The sequence below is a fragment of the Scyliorhinus canicula genome, chromosome 5 (assembly GCF_902713615.1).
Source record: "Scyliorhinus canicula chromosome 5, sScyCan1.1, whole genome shotgun sequence".
In the NCBI taxonomy this organism is placed as follows: Eukaryota; Metazoa; Chordata; class Chondrichthyes; order Carcharhiniformes; family Scyliorhinidae; genus Scyliorhinus; species Scyliorhinus canicula.
Window position 1 is genome coordinate 9,589,302 of NC_052150.1, and position 18,651 is coordinate 9,607,952.

The 18,651-nt window shown below is 41.8% G+C and overlaps 1 protein-coding gene across 1 annotated transcript in view; it reads left to right on the plus strand.

Annotated features, from left to right (window-relative positions):
* LOC119965755 (PH domain leucine-rich repeat-containing protein phosphatase 1-like) overlaps positions 1 to 18,651 on the plus strand; it is a 247,012-nt gene that overhangs the window by 185,585 nt on the left and 42,776 nt on the right. Inside the window, 5 exon segments of the mRNA XM_038796547.1 lie at positions 785 to 910; positions 9,996 to 10,014; positions 10,017 to 10,161; positions 17,935 to 18,081; positions 18,223 to 18,453. Of these exon segments, the coding sequence (XP_038652475.1) occupies positions 785 to 910; positions 9,996 to 10,014; positions 10,017 to 10,161; positions 17,935 to 18,081; positions 18,223 to 18,453 (668 nt within the window).

An 18,651-nucleotide genomic window follows, 5' to 3' on the forward strand; every position in this document is an offset into this window, starting at 1 on the left:
ATAAATTGGGTATGTACTCTTTGGAACTTAGAAGAATGAGAGGTGATCCCATTCTGAAGGGACTTGATAGAGTAGACAGAGATTGTTTTCTCTGGTTGGGGATCACACAGGAGCACAGTTTCAGGATAAGGGGATGGTCATTTAGAACTGAGATAAGGAAAGATTTCTTCAGTTAAAGGACTGCGAATCTTCGGAATTCTCTACTCCAGGAGGTTGTGGATCATCCATAGATGAATTAATTTAGGGCAGAGATAGACAGACTCAGAATAAAAGAATCTGGGTTGCAGGTGGGAAAGTGGAATTAAGGCCGGTGATCAGCCAAGGTGGTATTGAGTGGTGAAGCTGACTCATTAAGGGCTGTATTGTCTATTTCCACTCCTATTTCTTATGACCTTAAATCTCAACATATGTGCTTCTGAGAAAAGAGTTTCAGAATTGAGCAGATAATCTAAGCTCTAATATAAACCTCTAGTGGTGAGCAAGTGGTAAAATATTGCAAATGGGTCATTCAGTTAAATGTTAAACCAAGGTCATTATTCCTTCTGGTGCTTCAGATTGCCATTAAAGACCCCGTAATAGTTTTCAGACAAGAGCAGGGTGGTGTCCTGGTTGTCCTACCAACTGTTCTCCAAAACACAGGTGAATTAGTCTTCTCTGAGATGTTTAAGCACAAAATGCTTGCATTGGTGTGTTAAACAATCACTGCAATTCAAAACTAATTTTGAAGTACTCTAAAATGTTGTTACAGAAGCACTGTATAAATGCAAAGATTTTTGTTTTGCAGGTGGAAGAAGTCAAAAAGCACCAGTACTGTTTGGCGTTCACCTCATCAGGACCACAGAGCCAGACCTATTACGTCAGCTTTGACACTTTCCCTGAATATCTGCGCTGGCTTCGACAGGCTTCAAAGGTGAGACTACAGGGACTGTGCTTCTAACCAGAAGTGTTGTGTTTCTAATTATTGCTCCTGGCAAGACAGCAAGCCACTTTTTGCATGCTGTGATTCAAGATTGGATAGTTATTTGTGCATAGCGGAGAACCAGGAGGGCTGTTTCTCAAAGCTTGTTTGTTTGCCTCTGGCAAATTCTGCTGACGTGTTTACTCAGTTTTTTAAATAAAAGATTAGCAAAGTTCACTCTCCAGTCTACATTTGCCCGTGCACTGTGTGGTGATAAGAGTAGCCTTTGATTTATTTTATTTTGAAAAAATTCTTGCACGTTTTTACTTCACACCTGACAGGTCAGTTTTCCAGTTGCTCGTCCAGCATGCCGTGTAAGGTACACGGTTGATCAGCCAATGATGGGTAAGGGGTGGGGGCGGTGCCCCTGGAAACCCTGCTCCCTGTGTGTTAAACATGTATCATGTCTTTAAGCCTTTACTCCTTTCTTTTATTTTGCAATATGTCTCCCTTGGCCTTGCACCATTCAGATAGACCAGCTGTTGTCAAGCCTCTGCAATGTTGCTGTATAATCAGATGTTGGGCGAAGACCCAGAATAGCCTGTTCTTGGAATATTTTCTATCCCCCCTCTTTGAAGAAGCATTCAGCCTCTGTTTAGGAGCTTTTCTTGATACTAAATCTGAGTCTAGGATCTCCTCTGAAAAGATTATTTAAATTGTATACTCCTCTCTCGGTTCTCCATTGGAACATAGGAAAAAGCAAAGCAAGTCAAAGCTGCCATACTTCACGCTCCGAAGCTATTAACTCTCTCTTTAAATAAAGCTCTTGGAACTGAAAGTAACAGTGACAGGTGAGACAAATAACACTGGATCAGATATCAGAGTAGGACAGTTTAGGAAGGTAACAGGTTACCTGATAAGGTAACGAGAGGGAGAAAGAAGAAAAGTCATGAGAGAGGGATGGCTACTAATAGTAATGAAGAAAAGAAGCTAAAATATAAGACAAATAATTGAGGCACCAGTAGTTTCAGTCGACAGATCTGACCGTTATAATGAAGCTCCACTTGGGTTCATATGGGTCATGGCTGGGTGCTAAACATTCTGGGTTACAACATTTTTAGAAGAGATCAGTAATGCATAAGGGAAGATGTAGTATTTATGTCGATGTTTCAATATCAGAGGAAAGATGTTTATAGAATTTTGCAGCACACAAGAAGACCATTCATTCCAGAGTCCCTGCTCTTTTTAAGAGCTATACTACTAGTCCTACACCCCTTTCATAGCCTTACAAATTTGCCTTTTTCAAAAATGTATCCTATTTCTTTTTGCAAATGACTATTGATTTTGCTTGCACCATCCTCTTCGGCAGTGTTTATATCCTCTTGTGTTTATATTAACAAAATGTTTTCCTCATCTCGCCTCTCTGTTGGTCCTTTTCTTAAATCTGTGGTGTATTACAAAATAATATACAAATCTAGCGTTTCTGTGACATGAAGTAAGGGTGGGGTGCTGTGGAAAGGGTGCAGTACAATATTGGGTGTTCTTTACAGATAGACAAGTTGTTGGAAATGCTGTAGATATTTCAGAGAGGTGTGTAGAAATAATAAGACTGTAATAAAGGAGGATTATAACTACCAGACATAGATTAGGAGAACTGATCTGAAGACGTTTGAACAAGGAGGGATTTGTAAAATGCGTTTCAAACTGTTTGTTGAGTCAGAATGTAAGCCACCATATGTGGAAAGATGCACCATAAGACTTATTTTTGGAGCAGGTCAGCAATATTAAGGCAGGAAAAATTGTCTCCTTTTAACCAATATTACGTAGTGGGATAAAACACCAAGAGTGGGATGTCTTTCTAAACTTAAAATAAAATTGCTACTCTTGACAGAATTATTGGCTTGTACTCCAAAATATTCTTGGAGCAATAGATATAAACTTGCTGTCATAGCATATAACTTGTATCTACCTCATTCCTGCTTTGTGTCGAACTCACCAACATTGTCCACCCAGCTGTTACTTTGCCTCCACTGCCAAAGAAACCCTTCTGCTGTTGATTATTTTGGGCTACTCCGATGCCAAAGTCCACTCAAATGCTCAAGTGGCCAGCCTCATCAGTTCCACTGTAAATCTATCCACAATTCTGCTGCCCAAATCCTAGCCCTGCTCCTCTATCATTCTGAACATCGTGCCTTCCATTAGCTTATTTTCCAATTTGTCAAATTCTTGTTCTTGTCCATGAGTCTCCAAAACCTCACCCGTCTTTACATATGTAACTTTCTCTGGCTCTACATGCGTTTGTGTCACATCTGCTCTATTGGATCAAGCCTCTCTCCTCTTTCTGCACCATCTTTGCATGTCGAGCCTCCATTTGTCTTGTGTTTGTCTTGCATAGAAGATAGAACGTACGTTCCCCAATTCCGACGGAAACCATGGTTTAACCGGGAGATCCACTCCATACTGCAGTCCAGGTCTGAGGTGTTCAAGACAGGCGACCCTGACCTATACAATAAATCTCGGTATGACCTCCGCAAAGCCATCAGGGACGCCAAGAAACAATACCAGACTAAACTAGAGTCACAGACACACGGAATGGACTCATCAGTTGTGGCAAGGCTTAAACAACATAACGGGCTACAAAGCAAAGCCGAGTAGAATCTCCGGCAACAGCGCACCCTCCCTGATGAACTCAATGCAGTCTATGCTTGTTTCGAGCAGGAGGCCATCAAACCGTTGTTAACTGCCCCAACAGCTTCTCACATAACCATAACAACCATCACAGCCTCAGAAGTCAGATCGGCCTTCTTGAAAGTGAACCCATGGAAAGCAACAGGTCCAGATGCAGTCCCTAGGCGTGCACTCAGATCCTGCCGGACCAACTGTCTGGTGCGTTCACAGACATCTTCAACCTCTCTTGACTCTGTTCCGAGGTTACCACCTCGCATGTTTTTTTTCATGCATCGAATGAGCTACCTGGATTGTTCACAGAACAATACTTTTCACTGTACCTCGGTACACATGACAATAAATCTAAATCTAATCACACCTTAGAACACTCTTCCTAAAAGTGCTTTGCAATCTCCCCACATTTCACAAACCTTCTCAAAACTTTAACCTTTTCACTGTCTTTCAGTTACCTCTAGCTTTACTAGTTGGAGCTTTTCAAATCTTTGTCAGGCTTCTGGAGGGAAAAGGTGAATAATACTCTTCTGATTGACAAATCAACATAAAAAGAGTATAAACTCAGGACTTTGCAAGAACAATAAATGGGGATGTTGAGAAATATTATTAGAATAGGGATTACTTTACCACAAACAACTTATTGAGGGATGAGATGCGATTGAAAATTTAATTGGTAGGTATTTGAAAAGGAAAATTGTCGAGAAAAAAGTCGAGGCAATGGAAGTAGTAGCTAGCTGCAGTTCAAGAACTGGTCATATTGAATGAGCTCCTCTGGGCTGTAGATTTTATACATTTTATAATGACAACTATTGTGTCTACGAGGTGATCAATTTAGTGAGAATAGGATCGAAGGAATAGAAGATGTGCTCATGGCCAAGATGAGTTCAAGAACGATATGAAGGGAGATAGAAATACTAGGGAAAGATGTCCCAGACAACTGGGACAATGAAAGGCAGTTTGGTCAGCTGCGTTAGTGGAAGGGAGACATGCAGTTCAGCAGCAACAAGCAGACTTGTTGGAGGTGAGGATTGAGATAATGGGGGGGGGCGGGGGGGGGCGGTTTAAGAAAGCGTTTTACAGTAGAGAAAAGAGGCCAGGGGTAATCTTTGCATTCCAGGATGAATGCACATCCTTATCAGGAGGAAGGGCCAGTAATGGTTTTATTGGGGACTGGAACATTAAAGCTTGAGATGAAGTTGTGGCTGAGTGAACCAAACTGCAGAAATACTGTTGCAACTTATTAGCCAAAGGGTAAATAGTTGGGGTTTTGAAAGTGTAGTTGGAAGTTGTAGATATGGAAGGGGGATGGATGTGTGTGGTGAGTGATACAAGGAAGTGATCAGAGGTGGCCTTATCTGTAATCACGCTGAAGTCTGAAGGGTAAAAGAACCAGCCCCGGATCTTGTTGATGATCATTATCCAGTGATTTGCGCTAACTTGAATTTATTGTCAGTTATAATTAGATTTGATTGTTCTCTGATGTCTTGCATGGTCAAACTGTCTGTAAACCCTGATAGAAACTGACATGTAGAGGTGACTAGAATAGAACAGTACAGCACAGAACAGGCCCTTCGGCCCTCGATGTTGTGCCGAGCAATGATCACCCTACTCAAACCCACGTATCCACCCTATACCCGTAACCCAACAATCCCCCCCCCCCTTAACCTTACTTTTTAGGACACTACGGGCAATTTAGCATGGCCAATCCACCTAACCCGCACATCTTTGGATTGTGGGAGGAAACCGGAGCACCCGGAGAAAACCCACGGACACACGGGGAGGACGTGACTACCTAGGTGAAATGCCAGAAGACGGGCAGAACTCGTGGGATTACAGAAGTCTACATCTTCAGAAAAGATGGGGGAAAAGAAAATCTGGTGCATTTCTCTACCACCGGTTAATTTGGATTATTTTCCTTGAAAACAAAAAACACTTGTTTTGTTTGGAAATAGTTTTGGTTTAGTCATCGTATTGTTTTTTTGACTTCACCTACAAAACTCTGGTCTACAAAAAATTAAATGTGGTGTAGTTCTTGAGCAGAAATCCATTTATCTGCTTTTATTTTTTTGAAAGGTACACTACTAAAGGTCTGGTTGGAGAGAATTTAGCTGGTTATTTAGTTTGTTGTGTACCAAAGCACTGAATTGCCAAATTGTGTTCAGAGGAATAATGTGAAGAAATAAGCAAATGTAAAGATTTTGCATACTTTTAAATCCATTTTTTCCAATGCTGGTAGGCAGCCATTTGCATCAATTGAGGGAATGCTAATGAAACATTTAATTGCATCTCCATTTTAAGCAGTTAGGCAGTGGAATAAATACACTGCTCTTGATTAAGAGAGAACAGTCTACATAATGCGCCTTTGTTCTCAGATTCTAATGTTGCTTTGTACTACTTGCTAGTCATTTCCTTGTTCCAAAACAGAGGCCTACTTGGTGTGTTTCCATTCACCATAGGTTGTGCCTTGTTTATACATCAAAAGGATTCTTCAAAGCAAGCGGGACCAAAATAGTTTCTTCAAGTTTTATGCATTTATCATTGCAGTTGAGCTTCAAGTCTGATTTTATTTCAACCTCATTTTATTCTTTCTAATTAAAACCCACAAATTCATAAGACAGTCGAGTTGGAGATTTCTTAATTTTAATTATTGTGAAATTAAATTTAAAAATCTTTCCAGGTTTATCAAACCTGCTTTGCAATCGGGACAAAGAAAAATTTGAGAATGCAAATCATCAAAAGAGTGTTAAAAATATACTGCTCTTTATGGCCATGAATGGACTATTTTATTAGTTGAATGAGTTGCAAAAATTAAAACTGATCCCACAGGTATTTAAACATACTGAAGAATATACTAATATGGAGAAACGGTAAGTGATTAATTTTGGTAGAAAGAACAAGGAGAGATATAAAATAAAGAATGCAACTTTTGAAGAGGATGCAGAAGCAGAGAGACCTGGGTGTATATGTCCATAAGTCATTGAAGGTAGCAGTACAGATCGAAATCTGTTAATAAAGCATACATCATCCTGGGCTACATGGAGGTCATGTTGAACTTGTGTTAGGCACTAGTTCAGCCTCAGTTGGAGTGTTATTTCCAGTTCTGGGCACTGCATTTAGGACAGATGTGACGGCATTGGAGAGATAGCAGAAAAGATTTGCGAGAATGGTTTAGGAGATGAGGAACTTCAATTATGAAGATAGATTGGAGAATTATTTTCTTGGAGAAGAGAGGGCTGAGAGGAGAGGTGTTCAACATTTTGAGGAACAGAATAGGTAGGGAGGAATCATTCGCACTCGTGAGGATTGAAAATGAGAGAAAGCAGGTTTAAAGTAAATTGTAACAAAAGCAAAAGTGAGACGAGAAGATTTTTTTAAGGCAGTGAGTGATTGGGGTCTAGAATTCACTGGTTGAGAATGTGGTGGAGGCAGATTCAAGGGAAATAAGATTGTTATCTGAAAAGGAAGGATGTTTCAGGGTGACGGAGAAACGGTAGGAGAATGGTACTAGGTGAATTGCTCATTCAGATATCCAGTGCAGATACGATGGGCTGATTGGCCACCTCTTGCTCTATAACAATTCTGTGATACTACTTTTGTTTAGCGGTTTACATTCCAGAATTGACATTCATAAAATATTCTCTCACTCTAAAAATAAATTCATACAAAATTAATTTGTATCTTTTGAATCCTTAGCTTTTCTTAGACATTCTTGTACTGTATTTACATACTGTATTATCAATCTCACTCATGCAACATTCTAATAGTATGATGATGGTGGGAGTTTTTGGGAGGGATAAGAGAGAGAGAGAAATCTCTGAATCTGACATCAAGACTTAAAGGAAGCATTGACTGGAATGCATAACAGTTCTGCCTGAATGCAGGTTTTGCTTTTGTTTGTTCCCTATTTCTCCTGTCCTCTTGCTTATGTGGTGCTGGGTGCAGCTCAATTCCTTGGGCACCAGCAGACCTGTGGTAATTTGTGTCAAGAACAAATTCATTTTTGAATCTCCACAGGCTATTCCATTGTTGGTCCATTTATTCCATTGAACTATGAGGGAATGTTTTACAGCTGAACTCGATTGTGTCCTCATTCAACATCACCACATGTGTTTTCAGCCAGCGTCACTGCATAATGATTTGTGGCAGACTTTCCAGTCTTGCCCACTAGCCTCAGACTTCAGCTAGTTTTTATGTCCCAAATGGTGTTCTAAAATCTATTTGTCTTTTTTTTTGCCATCGTGTTGCAGTTGTCTACAGAGCCTTCAGGATGAAGTTAACCATTTTTTTTTCTTTGTAAATATTCTCCTTTTAACCATCGACCCCTTATTGCGGTAGAGGTCAGTGGGTGCCGGTATCCTCTGGTACCTTGTCATTGCGAATGCGATTCATGCTTGAATTTTGATAATGACATTGTTAAGTATTTTAATGTACAGGTTATCGCAGTTGACCACAGCCCATCTTAACCTCGCACCCATATGCATAATAAAAACAAAGTGCTGGAAAAACTCAGCAGGTCTGGAGAGAGAAACACAAGCTAACATTTTGAATCCAATATGAGTCTTCAGAATTCCGAAGAAGAGCATGTTGAACTCAGGACATTAACTCTGTTTCTCTCTCAGGGCAGCACTGCTGCCTCACGGCGCCTTGGTCCCTGGTTTCGATCCCGGCTCTGGGTCACTGTCCGTGTGGAGTTTGCACATTCTCCCCGTGTTTGCGTGGGTTTCGCCCCCACAACCCAAACGATGTGCAGGGTAGGTGGATTGGCCACACTAAATTGCCCCTTAATCGGAAAAAATGAATTGGGTACTCTAAATTTGTTTTAAAAAACTGTTTCTCTCTCCACAGATGATTCCAGACATGTCAGGTTTTCCAGCACTGGTTTTATTTCAGATCTCCAGTACTGCACTATTTTGCTTTTAGTATCCATATGCACACCTTGCGCATTATAACTTTAAAATCTTCACTATAGGAGATTAGGATCTGTGCCATTACACTGTTAACTCAAAATCACGCCATGGAGTGAAGCTAAGCACTCTTTTGGTCTGCTTATCTCAGATGTTTATGCAGAACATCAGTAGGATTCCCAGGGAGAGAAAATTGGAGCTTTTGTTGAAAAATATTTCTCACCTCCACAGCCATCACCCTAATATTGAACAAGCGAAATCCATACCAGAATAATTTCCCCAAACTGATTGGAAGTTTATAGGCTTGTTCTGTCGCTTGTACTGCATCAGAAATTAAGCCTCTTTTTATAAAAGCTAAAAATTTTGCTTTAAAAATATGTAATTTGGTCATAGTTATAGGAAACCCTAACATACTTTAAATCCTCTCCACTTTGAACTAGCCTTGCTAAATGCCCAACATCTGGAGCTTACCTACTAGCAATTGAAAGTCACCTTTGTGGTCAAACAGGAGTAAGATACCAATTTTGTGGCTCAGTCAGTGAGCTTCGTCGTGACAGTAACCACAAGATGCATCACTCAGTGATATTTGTGTGCAGTGATATTAGCCACAAGTTTCCAAATTCACCCAAGTCCCTTTTATGAATCCGCATTTATGTATCAAAGTGACAATTATTCCAAAGGTCAGTGACTCTGTGAAAAGAAAAACCTCCTGACATCAAACCAGTTCTCTTATGTAACTGCATGCCCCCTTATTCCCTCTAAACTATCTGATTCAATTGTCTATCCATATGGGCACAGTCTGTCATTATGTTAAAATGCTCAATGAAATATAGACGATCACTAAGTTGTTCATCTGTCCCTGTGGAGTTTGCACATTTTCCTTGTTCCTGTGTGGGCCTCACCCCCACAACTCAAAGATGTGTAGGGTAGGTGGATTGGCCACACGAAATTGCCCCTCAATTGGGGGGGAAAAAAAGAATTGTGTTTCTCTAAATTTATTTAAAAACCACTGTTGTTCATGCTAACTTAAAAGTTGGAAAACAGTCTGGTGGATTTCCTCTGACCATGCCCCATTGCGAGGAGTCCAAAACTGGACACACTATTCAAGCTGAATCCTAACCAATGTCTCATACAAAGAGAATATTGTTCCTTTGTTGTGATCCTAGCAATAGATTCTAATGTTTGTTTTTAAGCACCACGACAGCAAGAGTTTAACTATTAAAGTTCTCCACAACAGTCACTGGCTGATGTGTTTGTTAAATCCTTTCTTTAATGTGGTGCATAACTTCTCTGTATGCTTATAAAATTTAAGTCTTCTTTCACTGTCATTCTCGCTCATTTGGTAACAAGGAAATTCATAAGTTGAGTCTCTGTTTGAAAGACCTACCTGCAACAGTCTTCATCAAATGAGAATTATCCAACAGCATTTAATTCAGAAGGTGCCCTGTTTTTGGATAAAAAAGTGAGTTTAAAATTGGGAAAACTTTATGTACTATTGTGTTCTCTCTCAGATTGTGTCCCAGAGAATTAGTCAGTGGATTTATCATGTTGCAGCTTGGAGAATCTCCCAAGTAACCTCTTCTATAGCCCAGGACCTGACTCACCTGAACCTCAACAGAATTTCCTCAAACTGAATCCAGGGCCTGGAGCAAATGGCAGTCTGAATGACCTTCAAAGGTAACGACCTTCTATTTTTAAAAACAACTCACAATGATTTGTTATATTCTTCAAATTTTAGCCATTTTTAAAATTTACTTTTGTGCTTAAGGGGATTAGAAAATCCAGAAGGAATGCTTTTGAATTAAATATTGAACCAATCTCTACAGTGTAAGTTATAAAATATATAATTCTTGATGTCAAAAACATTCTTGCTTGCAAACAAATTTTGGCTAGTGTCATCTTCTCCTTAGCTCCTCAATGTCGTGTGCCCAGAAAGTAGCACTGTTCACTGCAATGGACACTTGGGGCTGGATTCTCCGATTCTGCAGCTAAGTGCCGATGCCGGCGTGGGAACTGTGGTGTTTATGATGCCAAAGTCGGCGCCGAACCCTCACCAATGCCGGGACGGTGAGGGGCTAGCAGTGGTTGCCGGGTAGAACTCCCAGCTCCCATGCCAAAAATGGCCGGGTCCGGCCGTGCATGCGCACGGTGACTACTGAAGTGGTCGCGGAACAACATGATGCTGCCCCCCCACCCCCCCCCAAACCTGCTGACTGTAGTGGCGCTGGACACAGTCCGCAGCCGCCACGCGAGGTTTCACGAAAGCTGAGAGTGCAAGTGAACTCGGCCCATCGGGGGAGGGCCTTCAGGTAACACCTTGAGGCCATCCCAAAGATGATGCTGTTTTGGAGGGGGCGGAGCATCCAAAAACAGGTGCCCCCCCCCCCCCCCAATATTGGTTGTAAAAGGGGTTCTCTCCCTGAAAAAAAATATAATGCAATACTTTTTGTCCACGGTGTCCCTTAATTCTGTATGAAAACTTTGTTATGAAAATATTCCTTTGAAAGTATTTAACTAAGGAAACCCTTTGCTTTCTCTCTTCTCTCCCCCCCCCCCCCACCATCTCCTGAAGCATTTGTACCTTGCAATCTCCCTCATTAAGCACACAGACATTGAACATCATCTTTGAGATAGAAGCAATGTTTCCTTCCTTCCTGAAGATGTATGGTTCAACTGAATTACTCTGCACATTCGTCTTGCTCAGTTCTGTTCACTTTTACTTTCAGGGGCAGTTCTTTGCTTGATTTGCTTTAGCTCTAGGAACCTTCTAATGAGAGATGGTGAATAGTAGCTTCCACATTTAAAACCATGATATTTTAATCAGTTTTGAAAATTACTTTGATTTTTCAAATATTCTTCATTAATTTCTTCTGTGACAGCAGATTGCAGCTGTGCTTCAGGAAAGTAGTGTTAGTTCCCAAAACAGAGAACATTGACAAAAGAATAAATTCAGCACTGAGCCGAATTGAAGGCAGATTTATTTCTGATCTGGTTATGATCAAAGCTTGGCAATTACATTTTGATCTTAGATTTTCACAAGCCATTTTTTATATCCATGCATAGACATTTCAGTTAATCAGAATTATAAATAGATATTGTGTTCACTCCAATCAAAATTTGGTGTATAGTTGTTTTTTTGATAACTTCAGTAGAAATTGCATTATCCTGCACTGTGAGAGAAGTGATTGATTTTAACCCCCCCCCCCCAACTTCCTTCCATTTGCCACCATGCAGCTGTCAGTCACCATTCAGTGGTACCATTCTGACTGTCCTAAGACTTGAGTGGAAAAAAAGTAGGCTGGCTGTTCAAGGAAGTACTGAGGGAGTGCTGTATTGTCTCAGGTGCAGTTTTTCATACGAGATGTTTGAACTGAAGCACTTTTTTTTGTGGCCTTAAAAAAAGTCCCACTGCACTATTTGAAAAAGAGCAATAATGTTGCCTCCAGTGCCATGGTCAATATTTATCCTTCAATCGTCACCGAAAGGATGATCTGATCATTTATTTTAGTGCGGTTTGTGGGAGCTTACTGTACACAAATTGGCTGCCATGTTCGTCTGCATTTCTTTTTAGAAATATTTTTATTAGGGCAGCATGGTGGCGCAATGGTTAGCACTGCTGTTTCATGGCACCGAGGTCCCAGGTTTGGTCCCAGCTCTGGGTCACTGTCCATGTGGAGTTTGCACATTCTCCCCATGTTTGCATGGGTTTTGCCCCCACAACGCAAAGATGTGCAGGGTAGGTGGATTAGCCACGCTAAATTGCCCCTGAATTGGAAAAATGAATTGAGCACTCTAAATTTAAACAAAGTATATATTTATATATAATATATTTTATTCGACAAATTTTCATCATTTTCACCATACAAAATACAAAGAACAGCCCCAACAATATAAAAAACGTTCCCCCCCCAACAGTCAATGGGAACCAACTTCTGAGAATGCATTATGAACGAACCCTAACAATTGTCGAACCCTTCCATCGTCTTCCTCAACTCAACTTTACTTTCTCCAGGGTGTAAAACTCCAACAAGTTCCCCTGCCATGTCGAGGCACAGGGTGGAGAGGGCTGGCCCGACACCCCGAATATGACTCATGGGGACCGGGCTCCACATCCATATGCAAGACCCCCGAAATTATGCCAAATACCAGCCTCCAAAATCTTTCCAGCTTTGGGCAGGACCAAAACATATGAACATTGTTCCACATTGTTCAGACATCCTCCACCCCCTCCAACAGACGAATCATCCTTGATTTTGTGAGGTAAGCCCTATGTACGACTTACAGCTATAACAGCCCCAACCTCTCACATGAGGTCGAGGCACTCCCCCTCCACAGCACCTGATACCGCAATCCCTCCTCCGACTTCCCCCTCTCCCTCTCCACCCCCCCCCCCCCCCCCCCCCCCCCCCCCAACCCCCCCAGCTCCTCCTCCCAATTTGCCTTAATCCCATCCATAAACATCCTGTCCTCTTCCAAGATCCTCCTGTGGATCGCTGAAACAACCCCCCTCTCCAGACCTCCTGCTGACAGCACCTCTAGCAATGTTACCTGAACTGCCTCTAATCCTTCTCGGCGCCACCACCACCGGACTCGAAGCATACTTTCCTGGAGCCATCGGAAGCGGCGCTGTTGTCAGCGTCTGCCACCCCGACCCCTGGACGACACCCCACCCCCCCCACCCTGGACCTGTTGTCCTCTCTGCAGAATCACCCTCCTAATCCTGGCCTGAGAGACCGATGAGCCCTGTCCAGCTCGTATCGGGCGGATTCTTCCCCCTCCAACAACTCTGCCAACATCTTCGCAAAGTACTTTGGGGCAGCACGGTAGCATAGTGGTTAGCGCAATTGCTTCACCGCTCCAGGATCCCAGGTTCAATTCCCGGCTTGGGTCACTGTCTGTGCGGAGTCTGCACGTTCTCCCCGTGTGTGCGTGGGTTTCCGCCGGGTGCTCCGGTTTCCTCCCACAGTCCAAAGATGTGCAGGTTAGGTGGATTGGCCATGCTAAATTGCCCTTAGTGTCTGAAATTGCCCTTAGTGTTGGGTGGGATTACTGGGTTATGGGGATGTGGTGGGGGTGTGGGCTTGGATAGGGTGCTCTTTCTAAGAGCCAGTGCAGACTCAATGGGCCAAATGGCCTCCTTCTGCACTGTAAATTCTATGATACTCAGTCGGCCTCAGGCCCTCCATGCCCTCAGCCAGGTCCACAATTTGTAAGCTCTGCCGCCTCGACCTGTTCACCATGTCCTCCACCTTGGCTTTGAGTCCTTTGTTAGCCTCCGCCACCCTCCGCAGCTCCTCATCCATCGAAGTGAACTGATCATTGTGCTGCGACAGAGCTTCCACCACTTCAACCTCTCTCCTTGCTCCTATGTCTTCAACACCGCTGCCTTCACCGGAGCAATCGCCTCACCCACCCACTCCTTCATCGCAGCCATCATCTCTTTCGCAGCACCTTGTGCTCAGTGAACTGCCTCTCAAATTCTCCGGCCATCACCTCGGTCAGAGTTTCCACTATGAGGGGAGCGGCTCCACCCAGCGATCCAGCCTCCACCATCTTTCCTGCTGCAGGGCAGACCTGTTCACCCGACGGCGAACTTTCGCTCCCCCCCCTTCCCAGCGGCTTTCTTCTGGGTCTTTGGCATTCCTCACCTTCCTTATGTTTTCCTGCAATAGCTTGTTCAAACAAATGCCCCCGAGGGCGGCACGGTGGTGCAGTTGTTAGCTGTGCTGCCTCACAACGCTGAGGTCCCAGGTTCGATCGTGGCCCTGGGAGTTTGCACATTCTCCCCGTGTCTGCGTGGGTTGCGCCCCCAGAACCTGAAGATGTGCAAGGTAGGTGGATTGGCCACACTAAATTGCCCTTAATTGGAAAAAATTATAATTGGATACTCTAAAAATAAAAAAAATCCTGAAACCAGGCACTAAAATCCAAAAACTAGAGCCTTGAGCAGGAGCCACCCAACGTATGATTTCCACCTACATGCAGCCATGGGAAGTTCTCCGTTCATCTGCATTTCAATAATTATAGTTCAGAGTTGCTTAATTGGCAGTAAAACATTTTGGAACATCCTGACATCATGAAAGGCGCTATGTAAATTCAAGCTCTTTCTTCAATTGTCTTCTCTTGAAAGCACATTCCACAGATATCCTCCGGTACCATTCTTTCTGTAATACCCTAAATAGTGAGTGTTTGACGACGTTTTCAGGCTAGGTGTAACCTGGTCATGGCACTGATTCGACTGAAATTCTAAGCTCCGTTCCCTTGTAAATCTCTAAATATTTTATTAGTCCCATGAGAAAAGATAGTTTGGAGCTGGCATTTAAAATTCTTGCTGTAATACTAATTAAATAAAAGCTGAGAAGTTGAATAATTCAGAGTCTTTGCAATGTTGGTATTAATTTGTCCCATCATTTATTTGAAGAGGAGAGAAAGATGGATCAAAGTATTCCTGTTTTCATTTTGGGAAGTGTATAGAGTTATGAATTATTAGGATTTTTGAATTTCGAATGGCTTGGAGTGAATATATTTTTAGACTTGCACTATTCAAAAGATAATGCTGCTTATTGATCTTTTATAAATGTTGCACTCCCTTGTCGCTGAATTATATTCACATTTAGTCGCCTACCTTGTCAGAATTATTTTGCCTTGCTCCACACCACAATACTGTCAAATAAAGAAAAATATTCCAAATGATTTCAGGTTGTTCAGAATAATAAAGCTACACTTTTGAGCTGGGTTAAAGATTTAGGTTTTAAGAAATTGATTTCCACATTATAGAAGGCTAGTCCAAATCTGCAGTGTGGAATTATGTGCTGAGTGTTTTCAGGTATTGTAAGGAGGTAGTTGGAGAGAAGGTTAATGTGCTTTGTGACATGCTATGGGTCGAGGGAAGAGAAAGTCTCCTGCCATCTGCTATTGAGGACTTTGAACAAGATGAAGTAGTAAGTGAGTCAAGTGGAATTCCAGTTAATTTGGTATTCTCTTCACTAGGGTGCTCTTTCTGAGTGTTGCTGTAACATCATGTTTGGGCTGAGCAATTTTACCTGCTGTGAAATATTTATCAGTGACCTTTTCAAATTTGTTTTTGCATTCAGTCTAAAGTGCTGTAAGATTGCATCAGTTTGCTGCTGAAGATATTCATGCTTTCTATACTTTGGGCAGAAAAAATTATGACTTTATGTTTTTGATTGCATACCACCATGTATTACTGTGTTTAGAAATTTCACTGCATTCTTCAATATTTTGAAATTGGAAGAAAATTGATTGCGAGGAAAAGCTGCATGCTTCTGTGTGGAGCTTTTGGTGCTTTTCTACATGGGCTTTTTAAAAAAAAAAGTGAAATAAACCATTTCCTGGCATCTTTTCAAAAGTCCCCAATTACGTGCAACTCTTTTATAAAATAAAAAAAAATGATTAGACGTAACTCCATATTATATTGCTCACTCAGTCTGAAATGTCAGTCAACTGATAATTTGCCTCATGAGCAGCAGCAACAGTAACTTTCATTTAACTGTGGAGACCATCTCGAGCGTAATAAATACATCCTGCGGAACTTAATATGAGTATCTTCAGACAAAATTTGACGCAAAGCCCCACAGCTATTGTGACACATGACCAAAAGCTTGGGCAAAACTGTAGGTTTTAAGCAGTGACTTACTACTCCTTAGTCATTGATTTAATAATTAGCCATGCTGATAAAGGGTTCTACCTTAAGAAAGATTGCTTATGCAATGACTTTCTGTAATTTTTATAGCTATGTATATTCTCTTAACCCATTTTAACAATCCTTTATTGTGGGATCACGTTTCCTGGATGAGACAGAATCTTATTTTGCACATTGTATACTCGCATGAGAGCTCCATGGCTTTGTTTCTGTAATACTGCCGTTCTAATATTGTCATGGGTTCATTGATTCAGTGCAATTTGGATAGAAATTGTTATTCATTATCTGTTAATGGCTTCAGACTTGTCTATATGCTTCTTCAGCTGTGTTATAATCAGCAATCTCATCATGAGGTCAGGGGTGAGCTTCAGTCGTTCCTGGATTGAGATGGGTGGCTAGATTTATTGTTTTTCATATTGTCACAGAATTTCCCAGCCATTTTGAAATTATCTACAGTAGAGATTTCTAAATCACTTTCTCCCATCAAATGTAATGGCTTTGTAAATGTCTCGCAAAAGAATAGCTTTCAGTAACAACTTAATTTGTACCTGGCTTCTTAGGCATGCCCTCAGCAATCCTGTGTAATTATGAGTCCGATATTTTTGGAAATAAATACCAAACACTTTGCATGCATTTAGATATTAAGTTTTTAATCTGTAAGACAATTTTATAGCCTTTAACTGATGCAACATGCAAGAGGATCTGTTTGTATAACTAAAAAAAAAAGTTAATTTTAAAGGTCAGTACCCATAGACCTCGTGTCTGATTTTTATAATTGGTGGGAAGTTTATTTTTTATTTGTTCATTTTGGCTAAACCAGGTTTTCCTACCAGTATGTACAGTCCAGGTGTGCCTGGATTTGCACAATGTTTGTCAGAGTGGTTCAGTTTGCAACTGTTGCTACAGTTAAATCATTTCCATTTTCAATAAGCCTTGTGCAGAAAGTTGGACAATAATATGGTCAGCATGGTAGCACAAGTGGATAGCGCTGTGGCTTCACAGCGCCAGGGTCCCAGGTTCGATTCCCTGCTGGGTTACTGTCTGCGTGGAGTCTGCCCGTTCTCCCCGTGACTGTGTGGATTTCCTCCCACAGTCCAAAGACGTGCAGGTTAAGTGGATTGGCCATGCTAAATTGCCCTTAGTGTCCAATAAGGCACTGTATGGTCTCTACAGCCAGGTTTCTAATGCTGGCACTTCAGTGAACAGGCAATGCATCTCCAGCGCCCAAGCTGGGTTTGAGATAGATGAACTGGTAGCCTTCTCAATTGAGGAATGGGAATGGTGAGTATTGATCTAATAAGGGGAAGGCAAAATTCTGAAAATGACAGATTCAAAATGGGCGGCATGGTAGCACAGTGGTTAGCACTGTTGCTTGACAGCTGCAGGCCCCCTGGTTCGATTCCTGCCTTTGGTCACTGTCTGTGCGGGGTCTGCACATTCTCCCCGTGTCTGCGTGGGTTTCCTCCAGGTGCTCCGGTTTCCTCCCGCAGTCCAAAGATGTGGAGATTAGGTGGATGGACCATGCTAAATTGCTCTTGGTGTCCAATAAAAGGGTGAGTGGGGTTACTGGGTTACGGCTAAGAGTGTAAGTGTGAACTTACGTAGGGCACTCTTTCCAATGGCCAGTGCAGACTCGATGGGCCAAATGGTCACCTGCACTGTAAATTTTATGAAAACCAAATGATTGAGTAATATTTACAGTGCTGTACTGTATGATCTATGACCTGTAATTTGAAGATGTTGTTTCAATTTTACATTTTTATCTTTTTCTCAAATGTATGCTGCAGGTTCATGAAGCTGAAAAGTCTAAATCTGTCCAATAACCACATGGGAGAATTTCCACTTGGTGTTTGTGATATCCCGACCCTTTCTGAACTCAACCTTTCTTGCAATGCCCTACGATTTGTCCCTTCAGTAGTTAGCAACATGGATAAGTAAGTACTGGAGTCCAATGCAAGAAAACATTTTTATTTATCCTCATTAATTTGTTCTACTTTGCCTTAATCATGAGCTTCCAAATAAACTTTAATGATGGGCAAAATGATGTTGCTCTCTTTCTCCTTTCTGAAATTCAGCCTACAGACATTTTTACTGGATGGCAACTGTCTTAATTCTCTTCCACTGGAGCTGGGGAATCTGCAGCAGCTGAGCTATTTGGGCCTTTCCTTCAATGAATTCAAAAACATTCCAGTGGTTCTGGAGAATCTGACATCTGTGGAGAAACTTTGTATGTCAGGCAACTACCTAGAGACATTATGCCTGCAAAGTTTGAGCAGTCTATCTCACATCAAACACGTGGATTTAAGGTACTTTAAGTTGCAAATTCAACTGGGTTGACAAATTTACAGGATTCAGTACAGCACAACTCCATTTTCATGGCCTGAGTAAAACAAAGGCAACTAACAGCTCGTGTGTTCGCCTATCTCCAAATCATTAGAATGATCTGACATGTTAGTTTGAACTCCCTACAATTGCATCCACAGCAATGGCCACTGCAAGCTTTC